Source organism: Oryzias melastigma, linkage group LG19, assembly GCF_002922805.2.
Source record: "Oryzias melastigma strain HK-1 linkage group LG19, ASM292280v2, whole genome shotgun sequence".
Lineage (NCBI taxonomy): Eukaryota > Metazoa > Chordata > Actinopteri > Beloniformes > Adrianichthyidae > Oryzias > Oryzias melastigma.
In genome coordinates this window covers 9,155,289-9,169,514 of record NC_050530.1, presented here as the reverse complement: position 1 = coordinate 9,169,514, position 14,226 = coordinate 9,155,289, and the positions used below count along the sequence as shown (strand labels likewise).

Below are 14,226 nucleotides of genomic sequence, written 5' to 3'. Positions count from 1 at the left end.
CTGTGGCCTATTTAGGTGTTATTGATGTGAATATAGCCTCTCCAGATCCACTTGCGGGGTAAATCGGGGCAAAAGCATCATGGAAAAAGTAAAAAACATGACAGTGACCCAGCTGTGCTTCTTGATCGCAAAACAGATGAAATCAAACCAGCAGCTGATTCATTTTATTGAGTTCTTGTCAAACCTTTGTTTCAATGTCTTACACAAAAACATTAGTTCTTGCCACCTACCACACTCTTTTAACCCTTTAACACCAGAGCTCCAGTGTTTATGTTCTGTGATTTAAAATTTGAAAAAAATTTGACCAAAATTTGAACAATATTTATATTACAAATGTCCTACCTGGTTGTAATCGTTTTCCTCTCTTAGATGGTTCACAAATCAAAGTACAATTATCAGTGATCATGTCTCAGAATGCTCCACAGCTGCTTCCCTAAATTCGTTTTGATGATATTAAATAAGTCCGGGATCATTTTTCTCTGACAACCCGGTCATAGTTAGACGAAGGTTACAAGTACTTCACTTGTTTAATTATGAGGATATTTAAGATTTTTTCCTTCTAATTTATGCTAACGCTAACTTTTCACAATGGGAATGAGACGTAGCACTGTAGAAGATCTTTTCTGCCCAGATAAACACATTTCCATGTTCTCAAATTTATTAAAAATAGAGCTAAAGTAAGACAATTTCAGCATGTCTTACAATAAAGAAAAATAAATAACTTTTCTGATGTAGCTCTTCTTTGCTTTTGCTCATAACCGTGTCATGCGGGATAATGAAGGTAAACAAGGATAAAAATGATTTAAAATCGTCAAATATATATAATTAAATGATTATTCGAACATAATTTTCTATATTCTTATAGCCAGAGTTGAACTTTTTGTCTTAGCTTCTCTTATTTTGAAAGCTAAAAATATGTGGCTTCATAGCGGCACTTAGAATATTTGCTGTGCCACTTGGTAAACATTTAGATTTTTACAATTACCCCTTAAAATACCCCAAAAAACAACTAATATATCAACTAAATGTAGCTTTGAGTGCAGTTAAAACGCGTGTGGCCAACATGCAGCAATCGGCATCTTGGCTGCACCTATAATGTGAGTAATATCAAGCAAAATAGAACCTGTTAGAAAAATATCTGCTCAAGTGAAAGGTCGATATTTTCAATAGATCCTCAAATATTAAAGGATTATTCAAATTTGTATTTAGATTTGTGAACGATCTAAGACAGGAAATGAAAATAACATAAATATCGCACAATTTTCTGTTGATATTGGTAAAGTTACCGTTTATTATTTACAGCTTTCAACTGTCATCTTTGCCATTCCAAACCTGTAAACTGACAGTCACTATTCATTTTGTCTGACCATGAAAAGGATCTATTGTCAACACGATCAACGTAATTCCAGTAGATTCTGAATCAGCTGGAATTACACTGATCGTGTTAACGGTTGAAAAGTTACAGTATGTCAAATATTTTTGTGTTTAAGCGTAAGGGTTAAGCCATCAAAATTCAAACAATGATCTGAAACAAAAAAGCTTAAACAAAACCATCATGGGACTTTTTATTATTTTTTTTATTATTATTGTTTTTTTTACTAAAACAATCCGTACGGCACCTTGTTAGCATCCGACGTTCCATTATCCCATCCTTTAGGGAATATCAGCCTCAGCAGCAGCAACTGTAACACCTAAAAAGAACAAAGCCGGATCTTTTTAGTGCCAAAATAAAAATCTGAAATGGCTGTCAAAAAACCACAAAACAATAGGAGCTGCACACAACAGAAACACACACAAAACAAGGTAATTGTTACACAGACTTCCTGTGGGAGAGGTTATTTAAAGTAATTATATTCCTATTAATAATTTCTTTCCAGTATACATTATAAACAGACACTTTCTGCTTATTTACTTGAGGGAGATGTGTACTAAATTGTTCCCTAGTGCATACACCCCCACACACAAACACACTCTACAGGCACTGTGTTGATTTTGTTATTAAATTATTCCACTTACTTGAGTATCGATTTTCCATAACTGCAGATAAGGGGAAAGCTTTTACTTTTGTGGGGTAAATGATATGGCACCTCTTACTTTTAATGGCACCATGAATTATGGAGACTCTTTTACTCCATTTGTCTTGTTGGTACTTTAGGAACATACATAGCTTCCGTTGTGTCACAAGTCATTACAACAAAAACACAACTTTGGTTCAAATGGTTTACTTGAAGTAGAGAGAAGAAACATTAAGTCTGTGATTGTTCTGATTGATGAATTAGCACGGCAAACAACATTTTTTCTTATATATAATTTATTTTAAATATATTAAGTTTGTTAATTTTTTTCCATTTTTGGGTTTTAAATAAATTGAACAACAAATTTCAAATTACTTAAACAATTTTCATCTCCAACTGTTGTCTTACTCTGAATTTTTTTTAGTCTAGAAGCACAAATGACATGTTTTGATATTGAAATTAAGTTAGAATTTATATAATACAATTTCTAAAATTACTTTTAAAGAGCAGTAACACAAAGTGCTTTACATGTTTAAAACAATTAAAAATAACATTTTATAAAAACACACAAAAAAGCTTTCTTTCCGACCTCTAAAATGAGGCACAAAATGACATATGAAGGCCATTGATAGATGAACACATGCAACAAAACATGGAGGAATAGTAGTTTTTTTTTGATTGGAGGAGGATTTATTGAAATCTTTCTGCATCTACTTAGTGCTGTATAACTTTTCTAGCACTTAAATTGTTGTTAGAGGTGGATATTTTATTAAAACAGATAAACCCAAAGTGTCTGAAACTAACAACAGCAAAAGTATCCGTAATAAGTGAAAATCATAGTAAATGACTAAACTGATTTTTTTTGGGAAAGGATGACGAACTGAGAAAACGGAAAGAACACATTAAAGTAAAAATCTAAGAACTACATTGACACTCAGTGGAAACGAGGTTTAAGAGATATAAACAGTAGTGGACAATAATGAGTAACAGGAACTCACTGAAATGTGGTTGGATTAATGCATTAAAACAACTTTTAACGTAGTTCTCAAACTGTTTTCCCGACAATTTATATATCGTAGACATTTATTAACCGCATTGCTACAGCCCTAAACAGGAAAGTAGTACGTAAAAAGTGTTGTAAATGTTGAAATATATAATAACAAAGGATTGCAAAGTTTCCATTAGTCTTTCTTGTGTTGCTTTGCTCCGCCCTCGTCATTCCTGACCAATGGCGGAAGAGATCAATAGTCAGACTAAACTCAAGGCCCAGGACTCGATCTGAACCAACTGATCTTTCCAGTCTCAATACACCCTGATGAACAGAAACAAAAACCAATAGAAGTTTGAAGCTACTTGAGCCAAAAATCCGTAATATCAAATTCAAGAATACTAAAATTCAAACCAGGAGAAGCGTCTTCCTGACAGATAATCATGGCCCTCTGCAGGCCATAATCTCTGCTGCTCGCCTCCCATCCTCACATGTTGGGGAAACTGCTTTGTTCAAGTGTCTTAAGATGTTTTTGAAATAATGAGATCACATTCCGTCCTGACAGAAGGGGGGGATGATGACATCTGTATGAAATAGCCCTGGTCCTCCCTCGGCCTCGCATTCCACTCTGATAAATCTTTGTTTAGTGGGCCATTTGACCTGCTTTCAGTTTAGCACCAAACTGCCCCCTATTATAGACATCGTCCAGATAGCAATCACGTCGGTATTCTCTCACTTAAATTGATGCTGGGAAAATGATTGAAATTGGAGGAGAGTTTCGCAGAGACATTTATATGGAGGAAAGAAGAAGAAGAAAAAAAAAACTGCAAGGCAGAAGAGCTCCCCGTCCATCATTTGTTGGTAGAAAATGGGCAGAGTGCCACATTGAGCAAATAGATTCCAACTGGTAATGTTGCATTTGTGGACAGGAGAAGCGAATGAGACGGATGGCGGGAGGGGCTTCTGCGTCTTCCATTAGCATTAGCATTGTTTCCCACACCCCCCCCCCATCCTCCTCTTACTTCTCTACCCCCTCCTTCACACCACCACGTCTCCATCCTCCAGCCCTCCACCCCCACCCCCATACCAGGCTGCGTCCTCTCTTTCCTGTTCTTGCTGCAGTGTTGCTATAGCAACGGAGAAATGTGGGAATACCTCCGTCCTTCAGAGCACTGGAGAGAGACAGAGGCGGAGAAGAAGAAGAAGAAGGAGATGATGGGAGATGAGCGGAGTGTTAAGGGTAGACGGAGGTGAAGACAAGGGAAGATGAGAGGAGGAAAAAAAAAAGACAGATAATTAAAAGATGCTGAGTGCAGCTGCGACTCGCTGAGTGGACGCCACTTGTGACCTAAACTGCTCATCTTCCTGCAAGGCCCGTCCAAACACTGCTCACATTGATATGCAGCCTCGGCGATGAAGAAGCCTCTAATGTCGTCCGGCTGGACGGGGTGTTTGTGTGGGTGGGGCTGCGTCGCCATGGCATAACTTTATGTCGAGCACTACGCATATCATTTGTTTGAGAATCCATGTGTTCTCTGTTTGTAGCGAAGCAGCAGTTTCCATGACGACGCCCAGACTAAAATAGCCCCCACCCACCCTCATCTCTCTCATACACTCATAACTGTTAATTCCTGCGTTCTCTCAGCCTGAGACGTCCCGCGCTGCCGATCGGCGTTCACCGTATAGATCTGAGCACGTGCGAGCCCCGTCTTCATGCACACACGCTCAGCACATATTCTCCCACCTCTTATCTCCTATTTTCAGTCTCTCCGTCACCCTGATCTCGGTCGCCCTGTCAACATTCATCAACCTCTGCGTTGCCATGACTACGGCCCTGGAATCACTGCAGTTATTTAAACAAAGACAAAAAAAATAAATAGATGAAAAAAAGAAGCAATTGTAGGAGATACTGTCCCACAAATCTCGTATTTTTTTCTTTTCTTGGATGGATAAGGAGTTTTCCTATCTTGTGACCCTTTTATGAACTAGTGAGCAATCATTTCTAAGAAGATGCGCACATGAGGGCATGAGAGCAACCTCATGGCTACAAGTGGCAAAATCCTTTTCTTCAAAAGTGCGTAAGCACACAGGTGTGTCTCAAAGCTTTTATGGGTGCAAGGATTTCAAGTATATGACAGAATGATTATAATTTGCTTTCACAAATGGTAAAAAATAATGGATTTTGCAAGAAAACTAAAGTAAAAATTCACAAACTAAAATAATTTAGTGTTGTGTCATTTTTTTTTCATTCTTAATGGACTGTTGACTTTTGAAGTTTGTGCAATTAAACTATTTTGAATTCTTGAAGTGGCTAATGCTTTTAATGCTTGGACACTTAAGTGCCAGAAACCTGCTGCTCTTTTCCAGTTAGGCAATTTTTTTTGAAAGATTTTTACCCCAAAAAATGGATAAACATAGATCTCAGAGGAGAAACAAAAATCTCAGTTTGTCTTCAGTGCTGTTCAATATTCAAATGACTTTCCCAAATTTCCATTATATTTTGACGATCCACTTCTTGAGTCTGTAAACGCCTGGATGCAATAGATCCTATCTTTCAGATGTGATGTCACCGGTGTATGGTCTGAAATCTTCACACTCGGTAATCTCATTGTATCCCATAAATCTGCTTTGATCCTAACACATACTTACATGTGTGCAAAGTAAGGAAAAACACTCCAGGCCCTGCAATTGTGGCGCCAAACCCACAAAGACTGACGAAGGACGTCATAATGAGTGTTTGCCGCTCTGGCTTAGTGTGCAAATGTGTGTTTTTTTACACTAGGGACTGCAATTTGTGTAGCCAGGTGGGTGGATCAGCAGAACCCGATTCTTTGTCCTGGTCTTATAAACCCTCTGAGCATGTGACTGAGTCTTGGGAGGGGAGTTGAGGGACCAAGCATGGTTCTTTAAGATCAAGCCCAGCTTCACGAATGTTTAACCGGCAGTCTGTCAGGTCATCGACGGAGTAAAGAACTGCCAGGAACTTTGATGTGACGGCTGTTTGAAGATGGAGTAGGTTGTAGCGGGAGCTGAAGCGCCACAGGAGAAAGGGAAAGGAGGAGTCCAGGTAGGTGGACCATGAAGAAACTCAAAAGCAGTAATTCTGAAGGATTTTGGAAATGCAACTGCATGCAACACTTCAAGGAAAACCGTTTATTATATCCAAAAAATTGCAATTTTTGTTTTTAATGAATTATGTTGGGAAATATTTTCAGCTACAGCTAATTCATTTTATTTATTTGAACATTTTGATGAGATTTCCTACTTTCCCTCCCACTGATAACAGCTGAAAAACCTAAAACCGGAAAGCAACAACTCAAGAAAATGCAAAAGCTGAAAACAAGTTTTTCCTGCGCCCTCCTCTTCTGTTCCATCTGCTTTATTGAAGCCCGTCAGCTGAAGTTTGTCGTCGCTGTAAGTTTGAGTCATTTTTTTTCACAAACCTTTGTACAAAATTAACAAGAATTTAGTTTTTGCTTTACATCCGATTGTGTAGCACTTTACAGAAAAACATATTTGCATCCTATACTTGGTTTAGATAGTGACTTGAATGCAATCTGGCAGCTATTTTGCTTTTTTTTTGCACTTTTGTTTATGAATCAGAAGTATTTCCCTCTCAGACACTACAGCTTTGATCATAAATATTTGTACATGTGACACTAATGGATTTATTTTTGGATTTTTGTCTCACACAGCATCAGTCCAAGTGTAGACACTTTTCTTATCTGTGGATTTTTTTAAGTAGTTGAAAATTTATTCAAATAATCTCAAAAAACAAACAAAAATTTTTATTTTTTTTATACTCAAGTATTAAAAAATAACATATTTTTTTGCTGTTTCTGTTCAGACAAGAAAGTCAAATATTTTATTTAATTCTATAAAATCTTATGTAGCGCTAAGTTACAAAAACATTCAGGCCAAAACCATTCCAAGTTGAATTTTTTTAGTAATTATACAAAAAGTGAGGAAAAATGTTTAACAAAATCCAAGTTTTTATTGGTATTTACAAAAAATGATGCAATCTTGATACAAAATAAAAATAACATTTAACTTAAAAATATGATGGAATAAGGGAAAAAGGTAAATATTAAATTAAAAAAAATAGATGAAATGCAAAAAAAAAGGAAAATAAGTAGATAAATTCCCTGGCTTCTGACTTTATCACAAAGACACATGAAGTAAGAGAATGTGAAAGCTGTAAAAATCAAACACTGTAAATAAAACAGGTTCTTCCGCCTGGCATTGTAAAAGCAAACTCTTGTCAAAGACGCGAGCATGTTTGTTAAGGGAAGCTGACGCTAGCAGATGATAGATGGTGGATGGTGACCAGCTTCAGCTCTGAGAGGGTGAGGACCATGGAGTGAGTTTCAAAAACAGACTGCTAGTAATAGTTGACGTTTTACAGCCAGATTTTACAGATGATATCTCAGTGACCACAGAAGTAAATCCCATGGAATCCATGTAATTGTAGCTTGTGTCACAGCATGTCTGATCTCAGGGTGATAGTGGAAGAGTCACGTTTGCTTTGAACCCTGAGCAAATTCATGTTTTATCTCAACATCTTAACAAACTTCACAAATTTCTCTTGCATATGAGTCATTCTAAAAATGAGTTTTTTCTCACTTTTAAGGTCTTCCGGCATGGCGATAGATCACCTATTGAGTCATACCCCAAAGACCCACATGGGGAGGAAGTGTGGGCCCAAGGTTATGGGCAGCTCACTGAGGTACTAATAAAAAATAAATAAATAAATAAATATGAGTTTTTATAAGTCTGGTATATTTTATGAAATTAAAACTTGAATTAAATTGAAAATATAGTTACTTTTACAGTCGTAAAATAGGAAAAAGATGAACATTTCTCGTTCTTTATCAACAAGACATGAGATTCAATGAGAAAAAAAAAAGTTAAAAAATGTACCTTTCAGTTGGGAATGAAACAGCAGTTCGAGCTGGGAAGATTCCTGCGGAGACGTTACAGTAACTTCCTCAGTGAGGATTACGACCACAGAGAGGTGGGTGAAATCAAAGTAGTTTTTATTTATAGATTCTTTGCGTGCATTGCTATTTCCTCCCTTCTTGCTTTTTCTTGTCATCTCATCATTCTGTCATGCATTGCACCAGCTGTAACTGCATACACTAAGTCAATGAACATGACACATTATGGTGGGATCACAGCAAAGGCTTTGTAATATGGTGAAGCATGTGGGAAGATGCAGCCCATGGGCACTCAAGTATGTACAATAAAGTTGGCAGGGTCCCTAGGCTCCAGGCTCAACACACTGTCATTATGAGAGTATGATTTCTCCTTTTTTTTCCCTTCTTTGTCCTTGTTTTTTCTCACGCGCTATATTTCATCTCTTCCTCCCTCTTTTGCTTCTTTAAGTTTGAGTGCTCCTCTCCTATTTTAAATTGCATGCATTCTCCATAAAAATTTAAAATGTTCTCAGTACCTGCCATTTAGTCTTTGTCAACTCGTATTTTTTCCCTATGTGTTGCTGTGTTTGTTTTAATTTCACGAAAGGGGGGAGAAAATAGTTATTGTGTCACATGGGCATCCGAGCTTATCAGCTGGGTTTACTGTGTGTAAAAGCTGACACGGAGCGACAGAGTGATACAGACAAGCAAAGACTTATGTCAGAAGAGATCACAGTGAGGCAGATCTTTTCCCCCACTCTGTCTTTCATTCATTTGGATCTCCTCTGACTCCACTTCTCTGTTTGTCATGCCTATTTCTCCGCTGACTTACATAAATCGGGATGTGTTTAATAATGTACATCCCCATATTCTAATTTTGGATGGAATCATTTTAAATTTAGAATTTTTTTAAATTCAATTCTGCTTTCTAAAGCTCATTGAAAACTCAACTTCCACTGTAGTTGTATGTCCGGAGCACCAGCTACGACCGCACGCTCATGAGCGCCCAAGCCTGCCTTGCTGGTATGTTTCCCCCCGTCAGACGCCCGCCTCCCATCATGCCCCAGTTACTGTGGCGGCCAATTCCAGTGCACACCATTCCCAGGGTTCAGGACAAGGTAGGCTGCTGCGCCGCATAAATATTTCCTTTCTTTAACCCAGAAGCCATACATAGTTAAAAACAAAGCTTGTAGACAGTCATTTGTTTGAGTTGAGCCAGTTTGCTGCCATTGAACACACAGCAGGTTTGAAACTTCATTCTGCTTTAAAGTGGAAAACTTGGAAGTGCTATGTTGTACAGCGTGATTTCTACTAATATTTTATGTTACTTTTCGATTTTCAAGCTGTTAAAGTCACCTGGTAAAGACTGCCCACGGTTCAGAGCCCTGATGACTGAAACGTTTGAGAGTTTGCCATACCAGAAGTTCCTGAAGGCCCATCAGGTGAGATTGAGCTCTAAAGTTACTAGAGTTTGATGCCTGTTCAAAAACACACTAAACGTCCATTCTTGAATGTGTGTAGCCCATGGTGTTCACACTGGACAAGCAGGGAGGGGCTTCTTCATCTTTTCTGATGCCTAATAGCACATGGCCTCCACCATAGAGTTATTGGAGTGAAATGTGGAAGTGGTTCAAATCTAAGGAATCTTGCTCCAGCCTTTTTTGTTCACAGCTCTATTCTGATATATGAAAGACTTGGAGTCATATGATTCCAGTTGGGTGCAAACCGCATGTATTAAAGGGTAACCAAACACTAAATCAACTTTTTTTGGGGCTGTTGACCTCTATAAATAGGTCTTTAAAAGGGCTTTCTGTCAGTCATTACCACTTTTTTGACAATTTAGATTAAAGTTCTTTAAATCCTGGTATTACTGTTGAATTTTGTGATTGGTCAACTGGTGTTGACCCACGTCATTTCAGAAGTTTTATGTCATCATGCTCTGCAGCTCCAGTATAAAAGCCCCGCCCATCTTCGATTCTGTAACGGTGAGACGTTATTGTGTTAGCATTAACATAGCTCACAGGTGTATTGTGTTTGGTTGTCAAAAATCTTCTAGCTTGCACAACTTTAAAACATCGTCCTGGTGATGGGATTTGAAATGAACGATTCGCTTATTATTCACTTATTACGTTAGCTTTTGTTAGCTTATGATGCTAGCGTCATTTCACCACTCAGACGTGGATCCATGTCTTTAATTGAAAAGTTTAACTGGTTTGAACAGTAGCCCAGAACAGTGTTCTAAAAACTCGCCTAACTATTCGTGAACACGTGAGAATTCTGGATGCAGAAACGTTTACATAGACGTTTCATTGGAAGTGGCCACTTGAACATGTGTAGTCGTCGGGGGTTTGACTGCAGCTTCAATGAAAGAATCTCTTGTGAATGCAGTTCAGATGACGTGTGAGAAAGACAAACACAACTCATCAGCTTTTTGCTTTCTATATTAGCTAAAATGGTGAATTGCCTTATCCAAATAAAAGTCTTTCGTTCAGTAGTTGCTGCCAACTCAGTCAGCACCTCCAGTGGACGTGTTAGTTATGCAGTAGACATCATGTCCTCTTGCTGATTTTCTCAGGCATGGTGACTCCAGTGGCTACAAAAAGCTGCACAGTGCAATTTCTCCCACTTTCTCGCTGACACTAATTAACGGTTGGATTGAATTAGATAAAGAATTACAATATAGGGTTTTAATTAAGCTGAGTCCCATGTGCTGCCTGTTAAAGTGGTGTCTGATATCAGGCCAGGGCCTACTTTGTTGAATTTTAACACCCTCTGCTGGAAGCAGAGTGCCTTCATGCTTTATATAATTACCTGACCAGCAACTTTTAAACAAAAAAAGTTAAGTATAAATAAAAAAATATATTATTTTATTGTTTGCATTAATTTATTTAAAGTTATATTTTATTCTATTTATTTGCAGAACTTTGTGGAGGAACTTTCCAACCACACTGGCTACCCTGTATCAAAGCTGGTTGGTAAAAAAATATGGAGGGTCTACGATACGCTCACCTGTCAGGTATGCCTCACAGAAATGTAATTTTCAAAAATTAAAGATTTAGATTGCAAGAGTTTGAAAGAGAGGAAGGGAGTTAGCTGCTGTCCTGCACACATTTGCAGTTGAGAGGAACTGAATCGAAATAGATGTGCTGGGAAATTATTTTCATACTTTCAGTCTGACTTGAATAGGACAACACATGGAAATGATAATTACAGCATTATTATATGATTCCACGCCAGGTTGAATACTCTCATTCACACTTCCATAATGAGCATCTGTTATCCTTCAACTGGCTCCAAAAATAGTGATAGAAATGTTATAATAGAGCCACTGTAACCCCTTTTTCATTTTTACTATTTAAAGGGAATTTAAGCAAGGCAGTGACATTTTTTACTTTCTTTTGCAGAGAATTCATAATTTGACTCTCCCTCGCTGGGCCACACAAGAAGTCTTGGATACCCTGAGAAGAATAGCATCCTTCGAGGTCACATACAGCATTTACAGCCACAAGCGGAAGGAGAAAGCCCGCCTCTTGGGAGGTGGGGATTCACAAAAGAGGCAATTCATTTATAGCACCATTAATATTGAAAAAAAAAAACTGTATCTAATGTGGCTGCTAAGGTGCTGGGATGAGATTTCCAAAGTACCAGTGGGGGAAAAGATGATTAAAAAATGAAGAGAAGGATGCTCAGAGAGGTCAAAACGGTTGTGTTTGTGTCTGTGGGACATCCAATTGCATTGTTGACTCTGCTAATTTGCCAGGGATCCTACTAAACGCCATCCTGAGGAACTTCTCTGATGCTGTAGAGAAAGGGAGCAAGCTCAAATTCATCATGTATTCAGCTGTAAGTTTATTGTTTTCATACATGCATCAACAATTTTCCAAACTGGTATTTCATATTTTTCTAAAAACACTTTGATGCTTTGTTCTTTTTTTTCTAGCATGATTCTACACTCATCACCCTCCAGGCAGCTTTGGACGTATACAACGGCCTTCTTCCTCCCTACGCCGCCTGTCAGCTCTTTGAGTTCTACCAGGAGTATGATGGGTAATGACTTCTTTCCAGTTTTTTTACCTCTCCTTGCATATTAAAGTATGCTATCTAGGTCACACACAGACAGTCAAACACATTCATATTTCAAGTCGTTGCATTCACAAAACTTATAAAAGTACACATTCTTTCCCTTGAATCCTGTTCAAATTAAACATTTTTTAACATCACTGTGATAAAACTATCACTCCATGACATTTTTTTAACATGCAAATGTTTGTCATCTCATTGTTTTCATGCAAATAAACTACAGATCCTATTCACTGGAAATGTATTACCGCAATGAGACTTGGCGTGACCCCCACCCCAATTCTGTGCCAGGATGCAATGGGTTGCACCCCTGCCCATTGTCAATGTTCACTGAGCTGGTGCGGGATGTGCTGGCAGAAGACGTGGATGTTGAGTGTGGCTTGAGAACTAAATGGTCGAGCACAGGTGAGGGGATTTGCTTCAGTGCACAACACACAGGCTTTAAAAATATCGAAAGCTTTAGAATTGACAGAGACCAAACTGTTCACAGGGGTCATTACAGCTCTTGCAGTGGCAGTGGGAGTCCTGGCAGTGGCGCTGTTGTTCAGTACAGGTGTGGCGATCCGTAGACGGAGAGGACGCTACTCCAGGGAGGTGTGAGAAAAGGACGGCCACAAATCAGTGTTTATAAAAACAAACACCCTCAAGAGGGGAAGAGCTCTGATAATCATTGGCTGTCGTCTTTTTTCTGTATATGATTGAATCTAGAGGCTTCTTCTCTATGTGTGATGATCAATTAAACAGAAAGTTTAGCATCTATCAATAAATTGTATTTGATTATGACTCTACGGTGACATTTACTACTCATTCAATATTTGGTTCAACTTTTACATTGTTTGCTCTTTAGTTCTCATTGCTTCTCTGGGTCTGCGGCAACTGTGGAAAAGCAGAAAAAAAATATTTGGTTAAAGTAAAACAAAAAATACCTTCTGTTTCACACTTTATGGCAATGTAAGATATGTTCTTCACTTTTTTATGCATATATTTTAAATGTTTAATAACCCCGTGGAGACAATTTCAAAGGTGTCACTAGCATATTAACTATGAAATTCTACAAATTGGATTTGCAATGAAAAATTCTGGACAATTTTGAAAAAAAAAATGATCAAAGAAAAGTAAGAGGTGTTTTTTGAGTGTATCTGCTGTAAGTCAAAGTGTTGTTCACATCCATTGATGTGCTTTTGAATTACTTATTGAGTTGGTTTGTGTTTTATCTTTTTTTTTTTTCCAAAACTTCGATTATCATTATCAAAGTAAGTTTTTGTTGTTAGTGTTTGTTGTACATCAAAGCCCAACAACTGAAGACTTAGTCACAAACAGGTGTGTGGGGGTTGACCAGTAGTGCTCCTCTCAACGACCCATGAGCGCAGGTGTGTCTTTCAGTCCTCTTGAGGCTCGTGTGGCAAGAATAAGGATGTGACGATTCTTTGTGAATCCGCAAAAAATGATTCAAACGCGTCAACATGTTCATCAATGCAGAAAATTAAGAAATTGGTTTGTCTCAGCTTGTGCCAAAATTTAGAAATGCAGAGCAGATTACATTTCTTCATGCAGGCTTGCTGTGTGTGTGTAGCTGACAGGCTGCACGCTCTTCAGCTGCGCCCTTCGGATTTAACAGTTTCACATAAGTTAGTCCCTCCAGGATTTTGCAATGATCGGAACTATTAATGCAAATTCAAGCAAATCCAAAGATTTGTTGCACACTCTGCAACAATTTCATTGTTACTTTACTGCAATTTTGACCAATCTACCGTGACAACAGTCATGGGTGACGACGCAGCTTAACGAACGTTTACCGTCTGACTCCTTCCGGGAGCCGTGCTCTTTTTTATCAACTCTCTTTTGTCCTCTTGTCTTTTTTTTGTAAGCTGCACGTGAACGGTCATTTGTGCGGCTGTGTGTGTGTGCGCTGTGGTCCGTCACATGGAGCACAACATGAACCAAGTATGAAAAGATTTGTGTCAAAAAGAAAACATACTTTGCCTTAAAATACATTTAATTCATTGTATTGAGAGAAAAAAACTCAAAAAATTAAAATCGTGATTTTAAATCGGTGTATCGAATCCAATCGTGGCTTGACTGAATCATTACATCCCTAGTTATGAAAATGGAACTCACCATTGTCAAGGGTGAAGTACTCGTATCGTGAAGTACTCGTCCATGCACTTATGACCTACAAGTGACGCTGTCATACAGTGCCCTCATGCCATACTCTAGTAGTTTGTAA

General features: G+C 38.2%; 2 protein-coding genes across 8 annotated transcripts in view; one reads left to right on the top strand and one right to left on the bottom strand.

Moving 5' to 3' along the window:
• Positions 1-392: 392 nt before the first annotated feature.
• Positions 393-12,632, top strand: LOC112154543 (testicular acid phosphatase homolog). Of its 2 annotated transcripts, XM_024285561.2 has the most exons (12): positions 393-6,070; positions 6,290-6,417; positions 7,634-7,729; positions 7,931-8,017; positions 8,882-9,037; positions 9,263-9,361; positions 10,840-10,935; positions 11,324-11,456; positions 11,680-11,762; positions 11,860-11,966; positions 12,223-12,404; positions 12,490-12,632. In XM_024285561.2, exons 2-12 carry the CDS (start codon positions 6,328-6,330, stop codon positions 12,597-12,599), a joined length of 1,239 nt encoding a protein of 412 aa, XP_024141329.1. In that variant the 5' UTR covers positions 393-6,070; positions 6,290-6,327; the 3' UTR covers positions 12,600-12,632. The 2 variants fall into 2 exon arrangements, with proteins under 2 accessions (XP_024141329.1, XP_024141328.1); XM_024285560.2 differs by having other exon boundaries at positions 407-6,070; positions 12,223-12,605.
• LOC112154542 (myosin-binding protein C, fast-type) overlaps positions 11,751-14,226 on the bottom strand; it is a 21,517-nt gene continuing 19,041 nt past the window's right edge. For all 6 annotated transcript variants that reach the window (XM_024285555.2, XM_036217147.1, XM_024285556.2 and 3 more), the window contains one exon: positions 11,751-12,875. In XM_024285555.2, coding sequence (XP_024141323.1) covers positions 12,850-12,875 — 26 coding nt within the window. In that variant the 3' untranslated portion in view covers positions 11,751-12,849. The remainder of the gene's footprint in view (positions 12,876-14,226) is intronic.

What these genes read in the sequence shown, in the direction of transcription:
- LOC112154543 (XM_024285560.2), top strand. Translation starts at nt 6,328, where the DNA reads ATGCAAAAGCTGAAAACAAGTTTTTCCTGCGCCCTCCTCTTCTGTTCC. An exon ending in GTTATGGGCAGCTCACTGAG is followed by an intron (nt 7,730 to 7,930) that starts GTACTAATAAAA and finishes TGTACCTTTCAG; the next exon opens with TTGGGAATGAAACAGCAGTT. An exon ending in TTCTACCAGGAGTATGATGG is followed by an intron (nt 11,967 to 12,222) that starts GTAATGACTTCT and finishes AATAAACTACAG; the next exon opens with ATCCTATTCACTGGAAATGT.